General features: G+C 37.8%; 1 protein-coding gene and 1 long non-coding RNA gene across 6 annotated transcripts in view; one reads left to right on the top strand and one right to left on the bottom strand.

Moving 5' to 3' along the window:
• LOC113611049 (uncharacterized) overlaps window positions 1-15,019 on the bottom strand; it is a 27,209-nt gene extending 12,190 nt beyond the window's left edge. Inside the window, exons 1-3 of one of the 2 annotated variants that reach the window (XR_003429337.1) lie at window positions 14,912-15,019; window positions 9,616-9,963; window positions 5,103-5,217 (exon numbers count right to left, since the gene is read on the bottom strand). This is a non-coding gene — a long non-coding RNA (uncharacterized LOC113611049). The remainder of the gene's footprint in view (window positions 1-5,102; window positions 5,218-9,615; window positions 9,964-14,911) is intronic. The other variant, XR_003429338.1, reaches the window with a different exon arrangement.
• A 117-nt stretch (window positions 15,020-15,136) lies between these two features.
• The window catches only part of UBA6 (ubiquitin like modifier activating enzyme 6), a 79,996-nt gene continuing 76,714 nt past the window's right edge, over window positions 15,137-18,418 (top strand). For 2 of the 4 annotated variants that reach the window (XM_027089660.1, XM_027089662.1), the window contains exon 1: window positions 15,176-15,246. In XM_027089660.1, the coding sequence (XP_026945461.1) occupies window positions 15,176-15,246 (71 nt within the window). Of the gene's footprint in view, window positions 15,247-18,418 lie in introns of all 4 variants that reach the window. The other 2 variants (XM_027089661.1, XM_027089663.1) reach the window with 2 other exon arrangements.

The raw sequence follows: 18,418 nt of genomic DNA, 5'->3' as shown, positions 1-18,418 counted from the left end.
GGGAATTAAAAGAAATTCAACCACTCTTTAACTTATTTTTTAAAAGAAATAGGTAAAATATTATTATATTCACATGAGGTATGTAGTGCCACACAAAAGATGAAATGTCATTTCCACACATTCCAGGCCTTGTGGAACTGTGGTTAAGTAAACTACTAATTAAACTAATGGTAGGTCTTTCCTTTCCTTATTTTTCTCTTCTCATACTTTTAGTGTTGTAGTGTGTAGTAGTTATTTTTCCACATTCTAGGTTATTTTCCAATTCTGTCTCCATTGGTCCTATTTCTGTCACTATTGAACTCCTTCTTTCTACTCTTTCATTCATATCGTCTTTTTACTAAACTCATACCTTTAATTAGCCAATCAATGCCCCAACTCTACAGTTGAATTGGGCTGGACTCAAATTTGCAATGTGCTAAAATGCTCAAAGTTAACTTTAAAGTTGTGTATACTGATACCAAGAATTTAAAGTTCACTAGATGACACAGGAATATAGATAAGTCACAACAAAACCATTCTTCTCCACCATCTCTTTATTATACGTATTCTTATTCCCAAACTGATAACAATTCTTACATATGGATTTAAAGGCAAAAATATACAAGATACAATCTAAGGGCTTTGTTAGATATGTGTTTATTGAACATATGTCAGTTTGGCTTTTACACATTCAAGAAACTGTTCTACTTAGATACACTCTTAGGCATTTTTTAATACATTAACTAAAGGGCTATTCAAAATCTTGATGCAGGTGTTTTTAAACTGTGGACCATGTGCAAAACTGTATTACAATGCAACTGCTATACTTTTATTCCTATTTGTATTATTTTATGCATTTAAAAACATTATCCTGAGAAGGGTTTTTGGCCATACCAGACTGCCAAAGGAGCCAATGTCACAAAAAAGGTTAGGAATTCCCAACTGATTCTGTATATTCATAAAGAATATTCATAAAGAAGTTTATTACAATAAAAATGTATCAGAATGTATTCACCTGATACATTTATATATATATATATTCATAATAATGTTAATATTGAAACTGTACTGGATTGATTCAATTTGATCACTCACCATTTTCAACCTTAAAAACTCTCTTAAGGCTCAACATGTAATGAAAAACTTGGCAGGAATAAATATATTATATAAATGTTGTGGTCTGTAAATTATAATGTGGATATGGATTTATACCAAAATTAATAGTGCAAAAGGTGGCTTTTAAGTTAAAGATACATCACTCAACATAGAGTATTTCATATTTGGTATTATAGTCATTTACTCTATTTTCAGTCATAATAAAAGATGAGGATTCCTTGTAAAAAAGGATATGTTCTGCAGAGTTAATCCAATATATCAGATAATTAAGATTCTATCTTGGATATCTCCTCTTCTATTTGGCATATAAAACTGGTTAAAAACTGGATTTCCTCTTGCTAAATTCAATTTAGTAATACATGACATGAACAAACAACAATGAATTAAAAGATTGTGCAAATTCAATTTCAGCCTACAAAACAGAGATATCATGTCTTAAAACAAACAAACCAAAAATGTTGGAGTACTACAAACATAATCTTCCCAGCAGCATAAATCAGTGTAAATGAGTTAGAAAAAAATTTTAAGTGCCCTATCTCAGAACTTACTTGGTAGTCACAAAGAGATAATATTTATGAGCAGCTAAAATACATTTGAATTTCATCTATTTTACCTTTAGCCTAGTTTCAAATGTCAAACCAATTCTTGTTGTCTAATTACTATAAATTGTGTCCATAGGAGACTAAATAGAATAAGATTCAATTTAATTTCTAAGACTAATTGATTTAAATCTTCAATTTAATTCTTTTGGTTATTAAGTATAAAAATTAGGTATAAAACAGTAAGTCTAATTTTTTAAATTATATAATATACAAAGTGCATGCATAGGAAAAATAGAATATGTGCAAAAAGTATTGATATAGTTACCTCTGAATGATTTTTTAAATTTCTTGTGAATACCTGTATCCCAAATTTCCAGAATGAACATATATTGCTTTTCTAATGAGAAAAAGGTACAATAAATATTATATGTGTGTTTGTATGACTTTTGTGCTGTTTCTGTTAGAGTGCTTTCTGCTGTAAGCAATAGAAATGTCAGACTAGACGTGGCATGTTTTCATTTCACGTTACAGGAAGTCCAGAAGAAAGCATGCAGAGTTGGTTAGTTCAGAGCTTTGAGTCATTTTCTCTGCTTCCTCTAGGCTTTAGTGATCAGAAACTACTTGTCACCAACTAGAAGTCTCAAAGGCACAAAGAAAGGGTGGCTTCTCACTATACATCTCTCTTTCCCAGAACCCTCAGCACTTCCTCTTAGATTGGCTAGAACTGGAGCACATGACCACCTCTAAACTATCACTAGCAAAGGAGAAAGGGATTACCCTAAACACCTTAAGGGTATGTTTTATCTTATGGAGAGCAGCACTCAATTTCCCTGAACATTTAGTCACCTGATAACTTTAAAAAAATATTTAGTTCTTTTTTTCCTCTCTCTTTTTCTTTTTTTGTGAGAGCAAGAGGGGAATGTTTTGGGGATCAGAAGACAGAAGTACCTGCTACAATCACCAATTACCTTCTCAAAATAAAATCAGGACTATGTATATCACAAAATTTAACAGCACACAATTTAAACACAAAGAATAAAGGCTAAATATAGTCTTGGTACATTGTAATTACACAATAAATGTAGCCCTAAGGGAAAAGAACAAACTTTATTATTTTTCACAATCTAAATCCGAACATTTAAACTCCTGTGATTGGAATCTTCATCTGATGCATAGAGGGTAACTTCCACCCAATTATTGACTTTCTTTTATAACTAGTCCACTGGATAAGAAATTTGCATAAGTTTTAAAAATTCTAACTATGACTTGAGATCAAGTGAATAATTGTCAAATTAATAATTTAAAAATGTGATTAAAACTAAAAAACTAAAAACTAAAAAAAAAAAAAAAATGTGGTAACCTGAAGTGGATTTCCCATGAAGCTAATGAAACTTAATTTCAAAGCTCCTCATTTAGCCGCCTCATGAGCCCTGGAAAAGAAGTCTTCCCATGGGTACATGTTTTTATAAAATTCATAAAAATAAGATATTATAATTGCAATAATTAAGACTATCTCTTTTCACTTTTACTTCCCCTCTGTCACACTCATGCCTCAGATGAGGTGGTGTTGGAATGGCCATGGATAGCTTTGGGATCCAGCCAAGGGGAACTTGAATTAGGTATATATTTACATTGAATCTAGAGGGATATTTTGTGGTTCTTGGTAACTTTCATGTGTAGTTAAGTCACTGCTAACCATCACAGTAAGCATCTAGGCATAGTACTAGATAAAATATTGTTACCCCCATACAGACTTACCTGGCATAGTGACAGGAAAGTGTAGGCCCATACATATCATGATATGTAGAGGTCATATCATGATATGGAGGTGTCTAGAGTATGGCACCAGAACTATTTGAGTAGTGGAGGAAAAGTAGGGTATAAAACGTACAGAAACCGGTCTACAGAAATTATTTTACTCTTTAGCATGTCCACCCTAAAGTGATTCCCAATAAATCACACCCCTGTATAAGGTACTCTTGCTTCCAACCATGCTTTACCTATGGAAAAGGTAATGGGATATCATTTCTTTGATTAAGCTATAAGGTAAAGGTGATAGGATGTTCCTCCCATGACTCTTATTACATTATATATGATTATCTTAGCTGACTGAGCCCGAAATTCTCCTGCTGCCCTTGAAGAAGCAAACAGCCACGCTGTGAACTACTTTTGCAGAGAGTATGTGGCAGGGAATTGTGGGCAGCCTCTAGGACCTGAGGGTAGCCTCTGGTGGACAGCCAATGAGAAGTTGGGACCCTCAGTCATACAGATGCAAGGAAACGAATTCTGCCAACAACCTGATAGCCTGCAAGTGGATTTGTCCTTAGTCAAGCCTACAGAGAAGAGCACAGCCTGGCCAACATCTTGATTACAGCCTGCTGACACCCGAAACAGAAGACCCAGTCTCAAGCCTGGGCTCCACACCCACAGAAACTGTGAGATAAATGTGTGTTGTTTCAAATCACTATGCTTGTGGTAATTTATTATGCAACAATGGAAAACTAATATACTTAGCATGTAAAATTGTAAGAAAAAGATTGGGTCCTCATCAAATCCTAGTTAAAATAGAAATTCTCTCCTTTCAGAAATATACTCAACAGTGCAGCATATACAATTATAAATGCCTACATTATTTTTTCTTTTTGACTGGAAATGTAAAATTTATCAGAATTCCTGTGTTTGTAGGGTACAAAACTGTAGCAGTACTAAAGCCAGTGAGTACATCTGTTTCATGCATCTCAATGTATGCGATTAAATGTTAGGATGTCATTACTTACAAAGAATTTTGAAATTGAAAGAAAAAATTTTAAACTATCACTATATAAAACATTATATTATAAAACATTGTTATACTAAGACATAATTTATGGGAAAAAGTACTTTAGAGTTATGTCAAGCAGTTAATGCTTAAAATTATTACTTTTTTTTTAAATTTTTTTAGATTTTGTGATGTTTGTAAAACCTTCAGGCCCCAGAAAACATGAATCCTTCTGATAGGAACTAAGCCTCTGCATTATTTCTAAGACCACTTCCCACTTTCCAAACTTATACACTAGTTCTGGTAAAAGGATTCAAATTTTATTTTCTTGCCAAATTCACTATCCCAGTGATCTCTTCAGAAAGCTAGACTTGCTAGAATGGGGTCCTGCCTTATTCCTACCATTCTAATGCCTCCTCTCCATTAGAATGGGACTGAAGTCTGCTCCTAAACCAACTTTAACTAAGGAGAACATGCTATTTTTATTTCACGCATCTCTGCTGCAAACTATATACTGGTCTGTATACCAAAATCTCTAATGCTCCCTACTTTTACAGATTTTTAATTACTATGCTCCACACACCTAATAGGATGTATCTTGCTGCACTCTCATCCACTGCTTTCTCTATTACTAGTTGATCTCTGCAACTAGTAATTATCTATCACTAAACATGCTGAATGTGTTCTACTTTCTAGGATGCACTTACCATATTCACTGATAGCTGGTTCCTCTACAACAATTGCTTGCCCCAATAGATGTAGTTCCCAGGAATACCTTCATAAGGTCTCCAAGTCCATTGCAGATAACAATCCCATGACAATCTATTTGACAAAATGCAACCACTATCAGAACAGCACTGTCAAATTCAATAGAAAACAGATCCCAAAGAAATAGAAATGCAGAAGCTGACAAAGATTTATCAGAGGAGCGCTCTCTCAACTTCCCACTGTTAAACATTCCTAAACTATATCCTGTTCTCTGTGTTCTCCTATTACAATGGAAGACTTGTCCCTGCTCCTCTTAAAAGCCAATTCCTCTCCTTGTGTTGTGGATACCATTCTCTCTCACCTTTCAAGGACATCACTTCTTCGGATATCCCCTTGTCCTCCTATACCATCAATCTCCCCCTTTCTACTAAATCATTCCCACTGCTGTATGAAAATGCTTTTTATCTTGCATCTTAAAAAAAAATCCTCCTCAGCCATATACTCAATTTCAGCTTCACCTCCCACAATTCATTTCTCTACTGTCCCTCCCAGAAAACTTCTCAAGAGTTGTCCACACCTGATAACTCCTCTTCCTTACTTCCCTTTTAATCTTCAACACCTGTCACCTTGTAGTCTGTCCTTACTACTCCAGTGAAACTCTAGTAAAGGTCACCAAAGATCACCCTACTATGAAAACTAATGGTGATTTCTCTGTTCTTGACTTACTGTAATTTTCATCAACAGTCAAACAATTGTTCATTCTCTCTGTGAGGAGCTCAGGTGAAGGAGGACTGGGCCATATCTTGGAGAATACTGGAGTGGCAGGAGTTGAAAGAGAAAGCTTAATTTGGGAGAGAGCACAAGACAAAGAGGTGGGTTGGGAAATTGTCAAGCACCAGGGAGCTACATGGAAGCTTAATTGATGTCTGAAGGCCATCCCTCTGTCTTCAAGTGAGTAAATAAGATTGCCGTCACAGAGGAGCCCCATTGTTGTTTTTCTTATCACTATCTGGTGAATGGCCTTCCATTTTCAGATATCAGCACAATATCCCTTAGCCATTCATGAAAACAGTAATCATCCTAAAACAAGGCTGAGCCCCCATCTGAATAACTATTCTGGGTAGAAATCCAATTTTCATCAGTCTAGTATATTTTTAATTCCACTGAAAAGAGGGGGTGGTAATTCCTTAACAAATTAAGAACAAAGCCCAGCATCAATACTTGAGTGGAACCGGACAGTGATGAATTCCTATACCAATTTGCTTCCCACTTGAGACACTCCTCTTAGCTCTGTGAAACCATCCCCTCCCAGTTTTTCTCCTATCTCACTAGGAGTTCTTTCTCAGTTTCATTTTTTCCTCTTTCTATTCTACCTAATGTTTATATGGGCTCAGATCTAGGGATTCTTGGTTTATCTGTCTACCCTCTCCCCCTTGGGGATATCACCCAGTACCCTGTGTGTGTGTGTGTGTGTGTGTGTGTGTGTGTGTGTGTATACACATATACAAACACATGCACATGTACACACACATATTTATATATATATTATTAAATTTATATATTTAGCTCAGACTTCTTTAAGCTACAAGTTCATAGATCCAAATTTATACTTGATTCCTCTTCATGTACATCTTAAACTCAATATATCTTTATTATGTTATAATGAACTCTTTATTTCTTCCCTAAATCACTTTCTCATTTATTCTTTCCATCTCAATGCTGGCACCAAAATATGCCTAACTTGTTCAAGCCAAAATCCAGGATTTATTCTTAATTTATCTCTCCATAGTATCTTATATCTAATCCATCAATAAGTTCAGTCTTCAAAACATTTTCCAAATCTATTTCTCTATTTCTATTGTCATTGACCTAGTCTAATCCAGCATCACCTCTCTCAACCTGATTAGAGCCACAAACTTCTCACCAAATTCCTCTTGCTGTGCTATAATCCATTCTCCACAATGCAGCCAGAATGCTCGTTTTAAATATAATTAAAATGTCACTAGTCTGCTTACTCTCTAATGACTCCACATCCCACTTAAAACAAAATCCAAATTTCTTATCTTGGTGTTCTTGAGCAACTTTGAATGATCAATTCTGACTTCAGGCTGAGAGGCTGTGGGACATTGCCAATGTTAACTTTTTTCCTTCTTCAGTAAAAGGATGGAATTAGTATAATATAATCATTGTCCCTAAAGAGTGACACAGCAAGACCCACACTGTGGTTCAAGGAAATATATGTGTGTGTGTATAATATATTTTTTATATATTTATAATTTTGTATATATATTTACATGTATATGCTAAGAAAAATGAAATATGTAAAACTCTGTAAAATTCTTTGAGATATTTCAGAGTGCAGATGTAATACAAGTTTGCTGCCTTAATGTTTCTATTCAGTAATGGAGAAGAATACTACCTTCATCAATTAGGATGCTTTAAGCTAGAAGAATGAGAAACCCAATTAAAAATGGCTTAAACAAAAATAAACTATTTCACATATCAAGCATTTCAGAGCTTAGCTGACTCAGAGTTCCGGGAAATTTAGGATTTTGGCATATGCACTATATGAGTTTTCTGATCTCAGGCTTGTCCATTTTGGCCAGGAAAAACCTGAAACGGCTGCAGGAGGCATCTCCTCACAGAGTAAGTCCAAAGACACAAAAGGGAATATTTCCATGATGTGTCTATTCTTATCAATAGGGAGAATCTTCTTCAGAAACCCATCCATAGGACTACCTCTCACTTATTATCCTGAACCGCCTAACATGTCAATGCCTAAACCAGTCAACTCTAAGGAGATTGGGATTTTGACTATTTTAGTCCAATCATAACTCAGTATCTAGGGCTAGGGAGAAATCTAGCCTCCCATGAAGCTCATGGCAGCCTTATGTCTGAACAAAATTGATATTCTGTTAACAAGAAAGAAGATAGATCTCTTACCAAGAAAGAAGGAGTGTGATGTCTGTCAACCTGTCTTTCAGCAATTTAAATGACTAAAAAGAAGCTGTGATTAGATGTCATCAATGACCATAATTTATGTTCAGTAGAAGTATTAAAAGTGATGGGAGCATCTCCCATTTTGAAGCAATCACCAGATCTATCCACGAAACTTGGTGGTAGGCAAATCTATTTCTTGCCTATTCCTTTCATCCAGAATTGCCCAACATTTGGAACTAAACATGAAATCTCACCAGCAGAGGGCTGAGGATTCATGCAGGTAATTTGCTGTTGTTGCCATTGTTACTTAATATTACCTTAATTGATAATAAAGAATCTTTAGAGTATGTTTATTCTAAACTTGTCATTTTATTAATTATTAAAACAGATCTCTCTCTTCCTACCTTATTGGAGATGATAACCTGGACTCAGTATCTACTCCCTCACCTTTGCTTCCTGTTTCTACCACCCTGCATTAAAGCATCCCTAATCACATTGGTGAGGTTAGTGTCCAGAATAGAAACAGCTGCTGGGAACTCTATTTCCTGGAATATAAAATCCAGCGTCCCACCCAAAGCCCAGTGATAAGAGGATTGTGAGAGATGACTCTTTCAATACCTTCTTCAGTGAGAATAGTGTTATCTAGTATGTCCCCACAAGAATGTTTATAGACCTACAACGAATTGTAAGTGATGAAGGTCTCTCTAGAATGCCGTCACTGGCAAAGATGTTGCAAATAGCTGTGCCTCTAGGCACTACACCATTGAAAAGGAAATCAGTGACCTAGTGTTGAACAGGATTCAGAAGCTAGCTGACCTGAGTGTAGGTTCAGGCTTTCTTGGATTTCTGCTGGTTGGTTGTAAAGTCAGTTTCTATTTCTCATTCCTGCTGATAGTTGATTATAGGAACAGTTCTCCATTTACCCAGCTTCCTAGTTTTTCTTAGCTGTATCTGAAGTCTTCAACTTCATCTACTCTGGAGTATTACGATTGTGATTTTATATGAGATAATGGGGCTGCCTATATTTGAGTAGAAACCTTAATTACAAGCACTCAGTATACAATAACCTTAACCATATTATCAACAGTATTGTATTCTCCATCACTGCTTCCCTCAGATTTTATGATGCCTTGCACATTTATGTGACAGAATTCCGTACTAACTTTTTCTCTATCTCCATACCTACCTCCCTCTGTCCACATATATCCCAGTTATCTTTGCTAGAAAAGCCAATCACAAACATTTTCTGTACCCAAAATTACTAATTCTTTTTCTGTTACCTTGCAATGGTAAATATAAGGCATGTCTAAAGGCAGGATCCAGAGTATAACATGACATCAGAGCCAAAAGGAATGGAACCGCAAATAAACTAAGCAACAGAAACAAAAGACTAACACAAAGATCGGTGCAGTCCAGAACGCAGTAAGGAAAGCCGTACTGAAAGGAGGTTTAGAGGTAGCCCAAAGAATGAGTTAGAGGAAGCAAGTTAGAGCAGCGCAAAATTTGGTCCTAGGTCTAGCAGCGCACAGATCACCAGGGAACTTGTCAGAAATGCAAATCCTCAGCCCCTACCCAAGCATACTGAAGCGTAAATGCTAGTGGGGGTCCAACAAGCTGCTTTAATAGGCAGGCCAGGAGATTCTGGTGTGTGCTGAAGTTTGATGCCTCCAGGCTAGAGGTGCTGGCTGCCAAACCAAAGATGAGAAAACAAGCTGAAGATGAGAAGGGAGATGATCTGAACGTCGTTTCAGTCAAGAAAAAAGATGTGAAATTGGATAGTATAGTTTGAGTCTATGGTGAACAGTGACTGTGGCTGAATTCATCTTTGGAGTAGGGCTCTGAGCATCCTCTTTCATAAAGGGGTTGAGGTGCCTTTATCATCCAATTAGGGCATATCCAGATGCATTTACAGCATATTGCCTAGAAAGACACAAAAACATGAAGTCCCACTTAGGGATTTTCAGGTTTGTCATCTGTTTTCTCCCAATATTTGAAGAAGGTTAAACTTAGGAGCATGATTTATTATATTTTATCTCTACTCACTGTTGCATAATCAGTTAAATCAAACAATAAAGTGCCTTGAAAAATATATTTCAATCGTTAATCTAAAATGACTTGTCTTTTTATTGCTCTATGGGCAATTTTTAAAAAATATTTCAGGAAAATGGGATATGCATATATCCTAATTCATAGACCACTTATGATGATAATTATTCACATTTTGAAAAGGTTTATTTCCTTCGCAAAGGAATTCCCTCTAGGTTCTTCTAAATAGTCTGTAATAATCAGCTTCAAGCCAGTTCAAATGTTATAGCAACATCTTTGGACAAAGAAGCCTGCTTCAAAACTCAGGAGGTTGGCTGCTTTCCAACCATGTTCATGAAGGCCTGACCTCAGGACGTAGTACTTCTTATTCTTTATGACAGTCACGGAACAGGTATTCCAATTGTTGGGATCTGGGTATAATATACTAGAGAAATACTCAACGAGGGATGAAGCTAGTCATGGCTCTGTACCTGTAATGATGTGAATTTATCCAAGACATTTAAACTCTTTACCTCTTTGACTCATCCTCTATAAAGCAATAGGGTTGTATACTGAGGTGACTGCTAAATATCCTTTCTGTGCTAATAGTGAATAACTTAGGAGAATGAAGTGAAAAATGCATGTAAATAGCCTGTGTAATTATAAAACACAATATAGATGTTGTTTATTATCTTTATAATTTATGATGTGAACTATTTAATTTGCAGAAATCCAATTTGTACATAAAATTTCAGGAAGATATTCATTACAATGTACACTTACATGATGATCAAGACAGGGCAATTCTAAATGTATTGTGGTATCCTGGATTGGATCCATACAGAAAAAAGAACATTAGTGAAAAACTGGTGAAATCCAGATAAAATATGTAGCTAGTTAATAGTATTGAACCAGTATTAATTTCTTAGTTTTGACAAATGGACCACCGTTATGTAAGATGTTATCGTTAGAGGAAGCTGAGTGAAGTATATACAGAAATTGTTTTACCTTTGCAAATTTTCTGTAAATCTAAAATTACCCAAAATAAAGATTTTAAAATAAAATTATTGTACCATGGCTTGAGAATGTAACTATGCATTCATACATACATACACACATATAAACACATGCAGCACAGAGACAACAGAAATGAAGGAAATCACAGAAATCAAGCCACCATATTTTTCAGCACTACACCAAAGCAACAAAAAAGGAGCTCTCTGGCATTAGAAAAGTTTTCCTGAAACCTGTGAGAAAGTAAAAATGAGCTTGGACTAAGAAAGTAAAAATCTGCTTTGCCATTCATCAGGTATAGATAATAAACACAGATAAAGCCAGCTGTAAAGTTAACAGAAAATAGTATTTCTCCCAAGAACATGCTGTAGTGTCACCAAAAAAACCCACTATGAGTAACTGCTGCTTTTTTTACTCACAGAGAACTCTTTTCTCTAAAATCATAGATTGTCAAAAAACTTGCTCTTTGAAATCTTTCATTAAGATTGAAATATCCCATTCTTGGCTAGATGATCTGAGTTATGTGATAGAGAAACAGCCTCTACTTCCAGAACTTCAGAAAAGGGGTTTGTGGACACATTCCTCACCTACTTCGACTCTGTAGCTACCAAAAACACAGGGTCCATGTTACAGTCCAGACCTAAGGTAGGCCCCCTTACATACATCCTTCCTTTCTTTTGAGTCTATCAAAATACTACTTCGTTTTATTTCTCCTTAATTCTACACTTCCCCAAATTCCTATAATAAACCTACCTTTTCCTTTGATGAGGCATCCCATGGTGGGCTCCATGGAATGTGGCCTCCCTCCTTGCAATGAGCCAGAAACCTGACATTCTTGGAATACAGTTTTGTTTCTGATGGATATAGTCTTATTGGACTAGGAAGCCTGCCTCATACTAAAAGTTAAAGAACAGTAATTTCACATAAAACTGAGCTGCCCAAAAATATCAAGTTCAAATACTATACAAAATTATTATCATAAAAGGGAGAATAGGGCTTCCCTGGTGGCGCAGTGGTTGAGAGTCCGCCTGCCGATGCAGGGGACACGGGTTCGTGCCCCGGTCCGGGAAGATCCCACATGCCGCGGAGCGGCTGGGCCCGTGAGCCATGGCCGCTGAGCCTGCGCGTCTGGAGCCTGTGCTCCGCAACGGGAGGGGCCACAACAATGAGAGGCCCGCGTACGGCAAAAAAAAAGAAAAAGAGAGAGAGAGAATAAGGAGTATAACATCATCATTACAGATAATGAAAGCATGGCCCAAAGATATGTCACAAAATAGATCAAAACCGAAAGTTACTATTTTTAAACTAGCTAAATGACATTAAGAAAATGATACAAGGTATGAAAGAACAACATGATTCAGAATTAGAAAAACACAATTCTATGGAGGGAATCCTTTCACACTGTATACATATATCAGATCATCACACTGCACACTTTAAATATCTTACAATTTTATTTGTCAATTATATCTTGAAAAAGCTGGGAAGAAAATAGAAAAACTCAAAAGTTAAGGTGACAGAACTCAGGAGAATTAGTAATAAAGAATTAATTACACACAACAGATTATGATTTTCCGTAAAGAACCTGAACCAATCCTTAGGTCAATGTTTTTCTCATCATTTTCGTTGTCTGATGCTCATTCTCTAGTAATTCTCCAGGAAGGGCTCATGAAAATGATAGTCTCATCAAATACTGATATCATATCAAGTGTTGATAGTAGTTTATACCCTTTGCACGTGAGAGTTAGTTTCGCTGGATATAAAATCCTTAGTGCATTCTTTGTCCCTTGAGTACCCAAAATATGTTGTTCTACTTTCTTCTGACAAAAGTTTCACTGTGAAAAGTCTAGTGATATTCCAATTTTCTTCCCCATTTTGCAAATGTAAGAATACATTTAAATCTGGGTATCTGTTATATTGTTTGTTTGAAATAATTCATACTATACTTCACCAAATCATGACCTCAGTTTTAAGAACACCATTATTTTCTGTACTGATAAAAAAGAAAAAAAAATACATTGCAATTTCAAGGAAGTTAAAATGTGGAAAAATGTGGGTCTTAGATAATATTCAGTATATTCATTTTCTATTGCTGTATAACAACTTACTATAAACATAGTGGCTTAAAACAACACAAATTTATTAGCTCACAGTTCTAAGGTCATAATTGTGGGCCCATCACAGCTGGGTTCTCTGCCCAGGGCCTCACAAAGTTGAAATCAAGGTACTAGCAGACCTGTTGTGATCTGGAACTTGGGGTTTTCTTCCAAGGTCATGTAGGTGTTGACCAAATTTAGTTCCTTGCAGCTGTAGGCCAAGGTCCCCTTCTCCTTATTGGCTGGAAGCTGGAGGCCACTGTAAGCCCCTAGAGGCCATTCCCATTCCTTTCTATGTGCCCCCTTCCCTTTTCGAAGCCAGCAATGGAGATTTTCCCTCCCATCAAATTCCTCCTCACACTCTGAATCTCCTTCTCCAGGAAAAGACCAGTCTCTTTTAAAGGTAGAGAGGCAATTTACAAATAAACAAACATACACCAGAAGGTGACAAATCTCAAAAAAGAAAAATTTTAAAGTGTACACTTGATTTTCCCTCAGTCTAGAATGCTCTTCTGCTAGATATTCACAGGACTCACATCACTTAGGTTTTTAGCTCAAATGTCACTTCTTCAAAGAGGCCACCTTTGACTACTACGTCTAAAATTGTCTCTGTCCTCCTCCCCAAGTCTCTTTTCTTCACCTTATAAAGTTTTCTTCATTGTATTTACTTTCTAATGTTATTTTTCATTTATTTTCCAATTTTTGCCTTCCCACAATGAGACTGATGAAATCAGGGATCACTGTATCACTATCACCTAATCATCATCTAGTCATTTGGCCCTAATGTTTAACAGGCATTCAATAAATATTTAAGAAGGAAAGAAACAGGGAAAAGAAATTAGGAGAGAAACTGGTGTTATTTGCGGAGCGAACCTTTCAAAGATATTTATATCTATTAATTTTTGAATAAAGAGAGAAGACAGGGGATTAGTCCAGTCCTAGAGCAGAACCTTGAAAGAATGGGACACAGACCAAGTTCATTTTCATGATTATGTAGAAAAGGTACACAACTTGATTGAGAGATCTGAATGATGGCATAGGTGAGCAATATGAAGTTTCCAGGTATTTGGAGATGTGCAAGTTGAAAAGAGAAGAGAGACACAAAGGATAATGCCCTTTTGCCTGGACCCTCTCTCCACACCAGAATGGGAAGAAATTCTAAGTAAAAATATCATACATTACAGATGATATAAATACATAGTGTCAAAGTATTTGCCAGTTTTTAAAATCCTACAGACATTTCTCCAAACATACACTTATTTAGAATGAAAGATAAATCGTAATATTATTGAGTCACACTAATTCTTGTTGTTTTCCAAGAAAAGTGAAAGGGGAGTCAATGGAAAGGGAATTAGATGAGAGGTCCTTACACATATGTTCAGGTACTTAATCTGGCAAGTCACAACAACCGTAAATTTCTGTCCCTCACAAATTGAAGGGGGCAACCTGGATGACATATGCCATTCATAGCTCATAAAATCACGATTCTATCAAATTTGTGACAGTGCTTGACACGTAGTAGACGTCCAAAATTATTTGTTAAACGTGTAACGTCTTAAAATGGAATCCCAGACTGGAAATCCGGAGCTACTTATTACTAGCTTTTGGGGTTTTTAAAAGTATAAAATGAAAGGGTTTCTTCTTCCTGCTATAAAACTCTTAAGGATTTTGCTACGCAATCCTATCACTTCGCTGGCCACTGGAATCCTCTGTGTTTGGTAGGTGACTCGTACCTTCAGTGTTTTGGTTCGGTTTACATCTGCCAGACGCCAGTCGCAACATTCCACTCCCTGCAATCACCTGCAGCAAAGCCCACTCCACGACCACACCCAAACCGGAAGCCAGGACGCCTCTGGGCTTGACGGGAAGGCGCCGCCGGGCTGCGCGCTCCCCCAGGCCCGCCCCCTCCGGTGACGTCACCGCCCGCCCCTTGACCTCACGGTCCTGCCCCCTTCCCTGCCTCCCAATATCCAGCAGCGGCTGCGTCTCAGGAGGCGATGGAGGGCTCTCAGCCGGTGGCAGCACGTCAGGGGGAAGAGGCGTCCTGCTCCTCCTGGGGGGCCGGCAGGTGAGAGGACGTGTGTGGGCGCGAAGAAGCAAGGCGTGGCGGGCAGGACCCAGAGCCCGGCTTTCTGCTTCTCCCCCTAAGGCGGGCAGGGAGTGCGCGAGAGGCCGCGGGGCTGGCCAGAGCCGGCCCTGGGCGGCTAGGGGAGCGCGCGGTGTGGGTGTGGCGGCGTGGGCTCCGGCCTCTGCGACTGCCGGCTTCATTGAGGAAAAAGCCCACTTATCGCCCCTTTCAGCGCTTTCTCAGTTCGGGTTGGGGTTTGCCATTCCTCCTTCCTCCCAGTCACCGGACGTGGAGGGGAGGGAGGGGCTCCGGCGGGGAGTTCTGGTCCGAGTCGCTCGGTGTGAGCTTCCCAGACCTGGTGCCGGACACCTTCCCTCCTTTCGATAAAGTGAAAGCTAAGCTCTGCTGTGCGCTGTCCTCCGCTGAGATCCTCTGAAAACTATTACCAGAGGGAACTTGGTAATAATGAATCAGTGGTAGTCAGGACACTCTGAGGCCTCTGTTGACTGCACTTTAAAAAGAAAGAAAGAAAGAAAAAGAAATCCAGGAAAAAAACACGAGTTACCCATTCTTATTTCCCAGTTGGTGTTGAGGTTCACGTCGTTTCCATTCTGGCAAAAATAGAGGGGAAATGTGCGTGTAGTTCCTGTTTCAATCATTTCGTAATTAATAAAGCGGATAGTTACATTCTGCCCACTACCAGAATACAATATGCCAAAGATAAAAGTGGCGCAGATTTGATTTTGAGCTAATGTGAGTGTTCACAAACCTGTAGCATTTTCACCAGCTTCAGACTGAAGGGATGCTTTTTGGTACCATGGTATTGCCTGCCATTGCCAGCATTGCCAAATTTACTTCGGAGATATTATGTAATACAAACAAAACCTTCCCTTATTTAAAGCATTTTTGATCGCCATGTAGACCTTATCATAAGAATGATTTTTGAAATATTCCAGTAAGGCAGAACTTTCTGAAAAGTAGGTGCCAGTTGTATCGTTAAGTGACAGAACTGGTTAGAATGTAATGCTCTACTCATGTTTACTTAAGAGCTTTACCCACTAGACTATTGCCCTCCATGCAAGGAAGATAGCTAGTGAAAGTATACCAGGGATAAGAAAGCTGTAACAAAAATTTTTGTTACAGTGCCAGGGTATATTGTGTATTTGTGTGTTTTTATTAGCTAGAAGCTGATATCACTTGATCATCTAATCAATATTTGATAACAGAAATAGTCACATTTTGATATTATATTTTCAAATACTTTAGCTTGTATAGCAACACCAGGCCTAGAAAATAAGTTTCCAAAACTGGATTTTGTGCTATCACGTTGTTTTTAGAATCCTGTGATTGATAATTAGAGCTTCCCAAAACCTAGAATGGATCACACTTTTGCCAAGATGATATTGATCTTAGCTGTCACCGTGGCTCAGGCCCAAATGTCCCAGCTGGTTCCCTCTGGCTAGGAACTATTTCTGTTTCCCAGTGTTTACCTATTATCATTTTTCTTTCTGTGCCATGCTGTGAAAAAATTGGAATGAACTGCGGTAAATGATACATCACTTTGTGTCTTGTTACACTAGTATGTTTAACCTTTTTTTAATTTTTAAAATTCATTTAACATATTTTTTTTTTTAGTGCTTTCTTCATGCCTACTGTGAGAGGCAATAGGCAGTATAATGTGGTTGTCAGGAGCTAGACTGATTAGATTCAGGGCTCTGCCATTTACCTGCTCTGTGACCATGGGCATATTATTTAAGTTAATCTCTGTCAGTCTCAGGTTTTTTCCTTTGTTCAATGGAGACAGTAATAGTGTCTATCTCATAAAATTGTTGAAAGGGTTAACTGAGTTAGTACATCTAAAGCACTTAAAGCAGTGTGTGACACATATTTGCTCTTGTTATTAAATGTCAGGTACTGTTTTAGGGATTTGGAATACAGTAGTGAATTCCTAATGGATCATATATTCTATAGGGGAAGGCAGATGATAGTTAATGATAATGAAAAAAATACATAATTAATGATTTGAAGAAAATACAGCAGGTTAACAAGTTAGGGAGCCACTTCGTTGATTGTGTTACTAAACCAAACTTGGTCTGCTTCCCCAATGCACACCAAAGCCAATCTCCTGGCACCAGGTAATGGTGAAGAAAAGTACAGTTTATTGCAGGGCCAAGCAAAGAGAATGGGCGGCTCATGCTCAGAAGACAGAAACTCCCCATTGGCTTTCAGGGAAGGGTTTTTAAAGACAGTCTGAGGGAGAGGGTTGTGGGGTGTGTGATCCATGCTCAGTTCTCTGATTGCTTGATGGTGATGTAACAGGGTAATGTTTTTGGAACCTCAATCATCAACCTTCTGGTTCCAGCTGATCAGCAGTTCAGCACACAGTTAACTTCGTCCACCTGGTGGGAGTTCTAGCATCTGCAAGACAACGAAAGGTCCTTGACTTTGTTTTATGGCTAAACTGTTATTACTTTGACTGCTTTCCTTTGTTTCTACATTTTCTCATCACTCTGATTAAATTTGCTCTTTGGAACTCGGGGAAAGCCTAGGAGGCTAAAACTTCTGTATAAACAAGCGGGGAGGGGAAATCTGTCCCAGGGAAGGCCCCACAGGGTCCTGCTCAGTTTCAGTGGGGTGATCTCAAATGGTCTGTGATGTTTGTGAAGCAATATTTTAATAGAGGCGTAAATGGTAAGAGTCAGTTTTTCAGAGATCTGAAGGAAGAACATTTGAAGCAAAGGGAATAGCGAGTATAAAAACACTGAAGTGATAGCAAGCCTGGCTTTTTGAGAACCATCAAGTAGGCCAGTGTAGTTGAAGATAGTGAACAAGAGGGAGAGGTGTGGGCGTTGAGGTTGGACAGGTAACTGGGAGACATACATAAAGGCCCTATTATGTATGCTAAGGTGTTTGAATTTTGTTCTAATGGTAAAGAAAACTTACTGAAGGATAATTCTAAGTTAGGGAGTAATGTCTGACTACATTCTAAACGTTTTAGCCTGTTAGATGGAAAATTAATTAAAGGGAAGGGCAATAGAAATAGAATAGTTTAGGAGGCCTTTGAAGTAGTTCAGATGAGATATGATGATGGTTTGGCCTGAGATTGTATTGACTGAAATGGTGAGAAGTGATCAGATGTGAGATCCCTTTTGAAGGTAGAACTAACAGCGCT

Source organism: Aethalodelphis obliquidens, unplaced genomic scaffold (genome assembly GCF_003676395.1).
Source record: "Aethalodelphis obliquidens isolate GAN/ISIS:26980383/991018 unplaced genomic scaffold, ASM367639v1 scaffold67, whole genome shotgun sequence".
Taxonomy (NCBI): domain Eukaryota; kingdom Metazoa; phylum Chordata; class Mammalia; order Artiodactyla; family Delphinidae; genus Aethalodelphis; species Aethalodelphis obliquidens.
The sequence above is the reverse complement of the archived record's forward strand: the minus strand, read 5'-3'. Positions and strand labels throughout refer to the sequence as shown.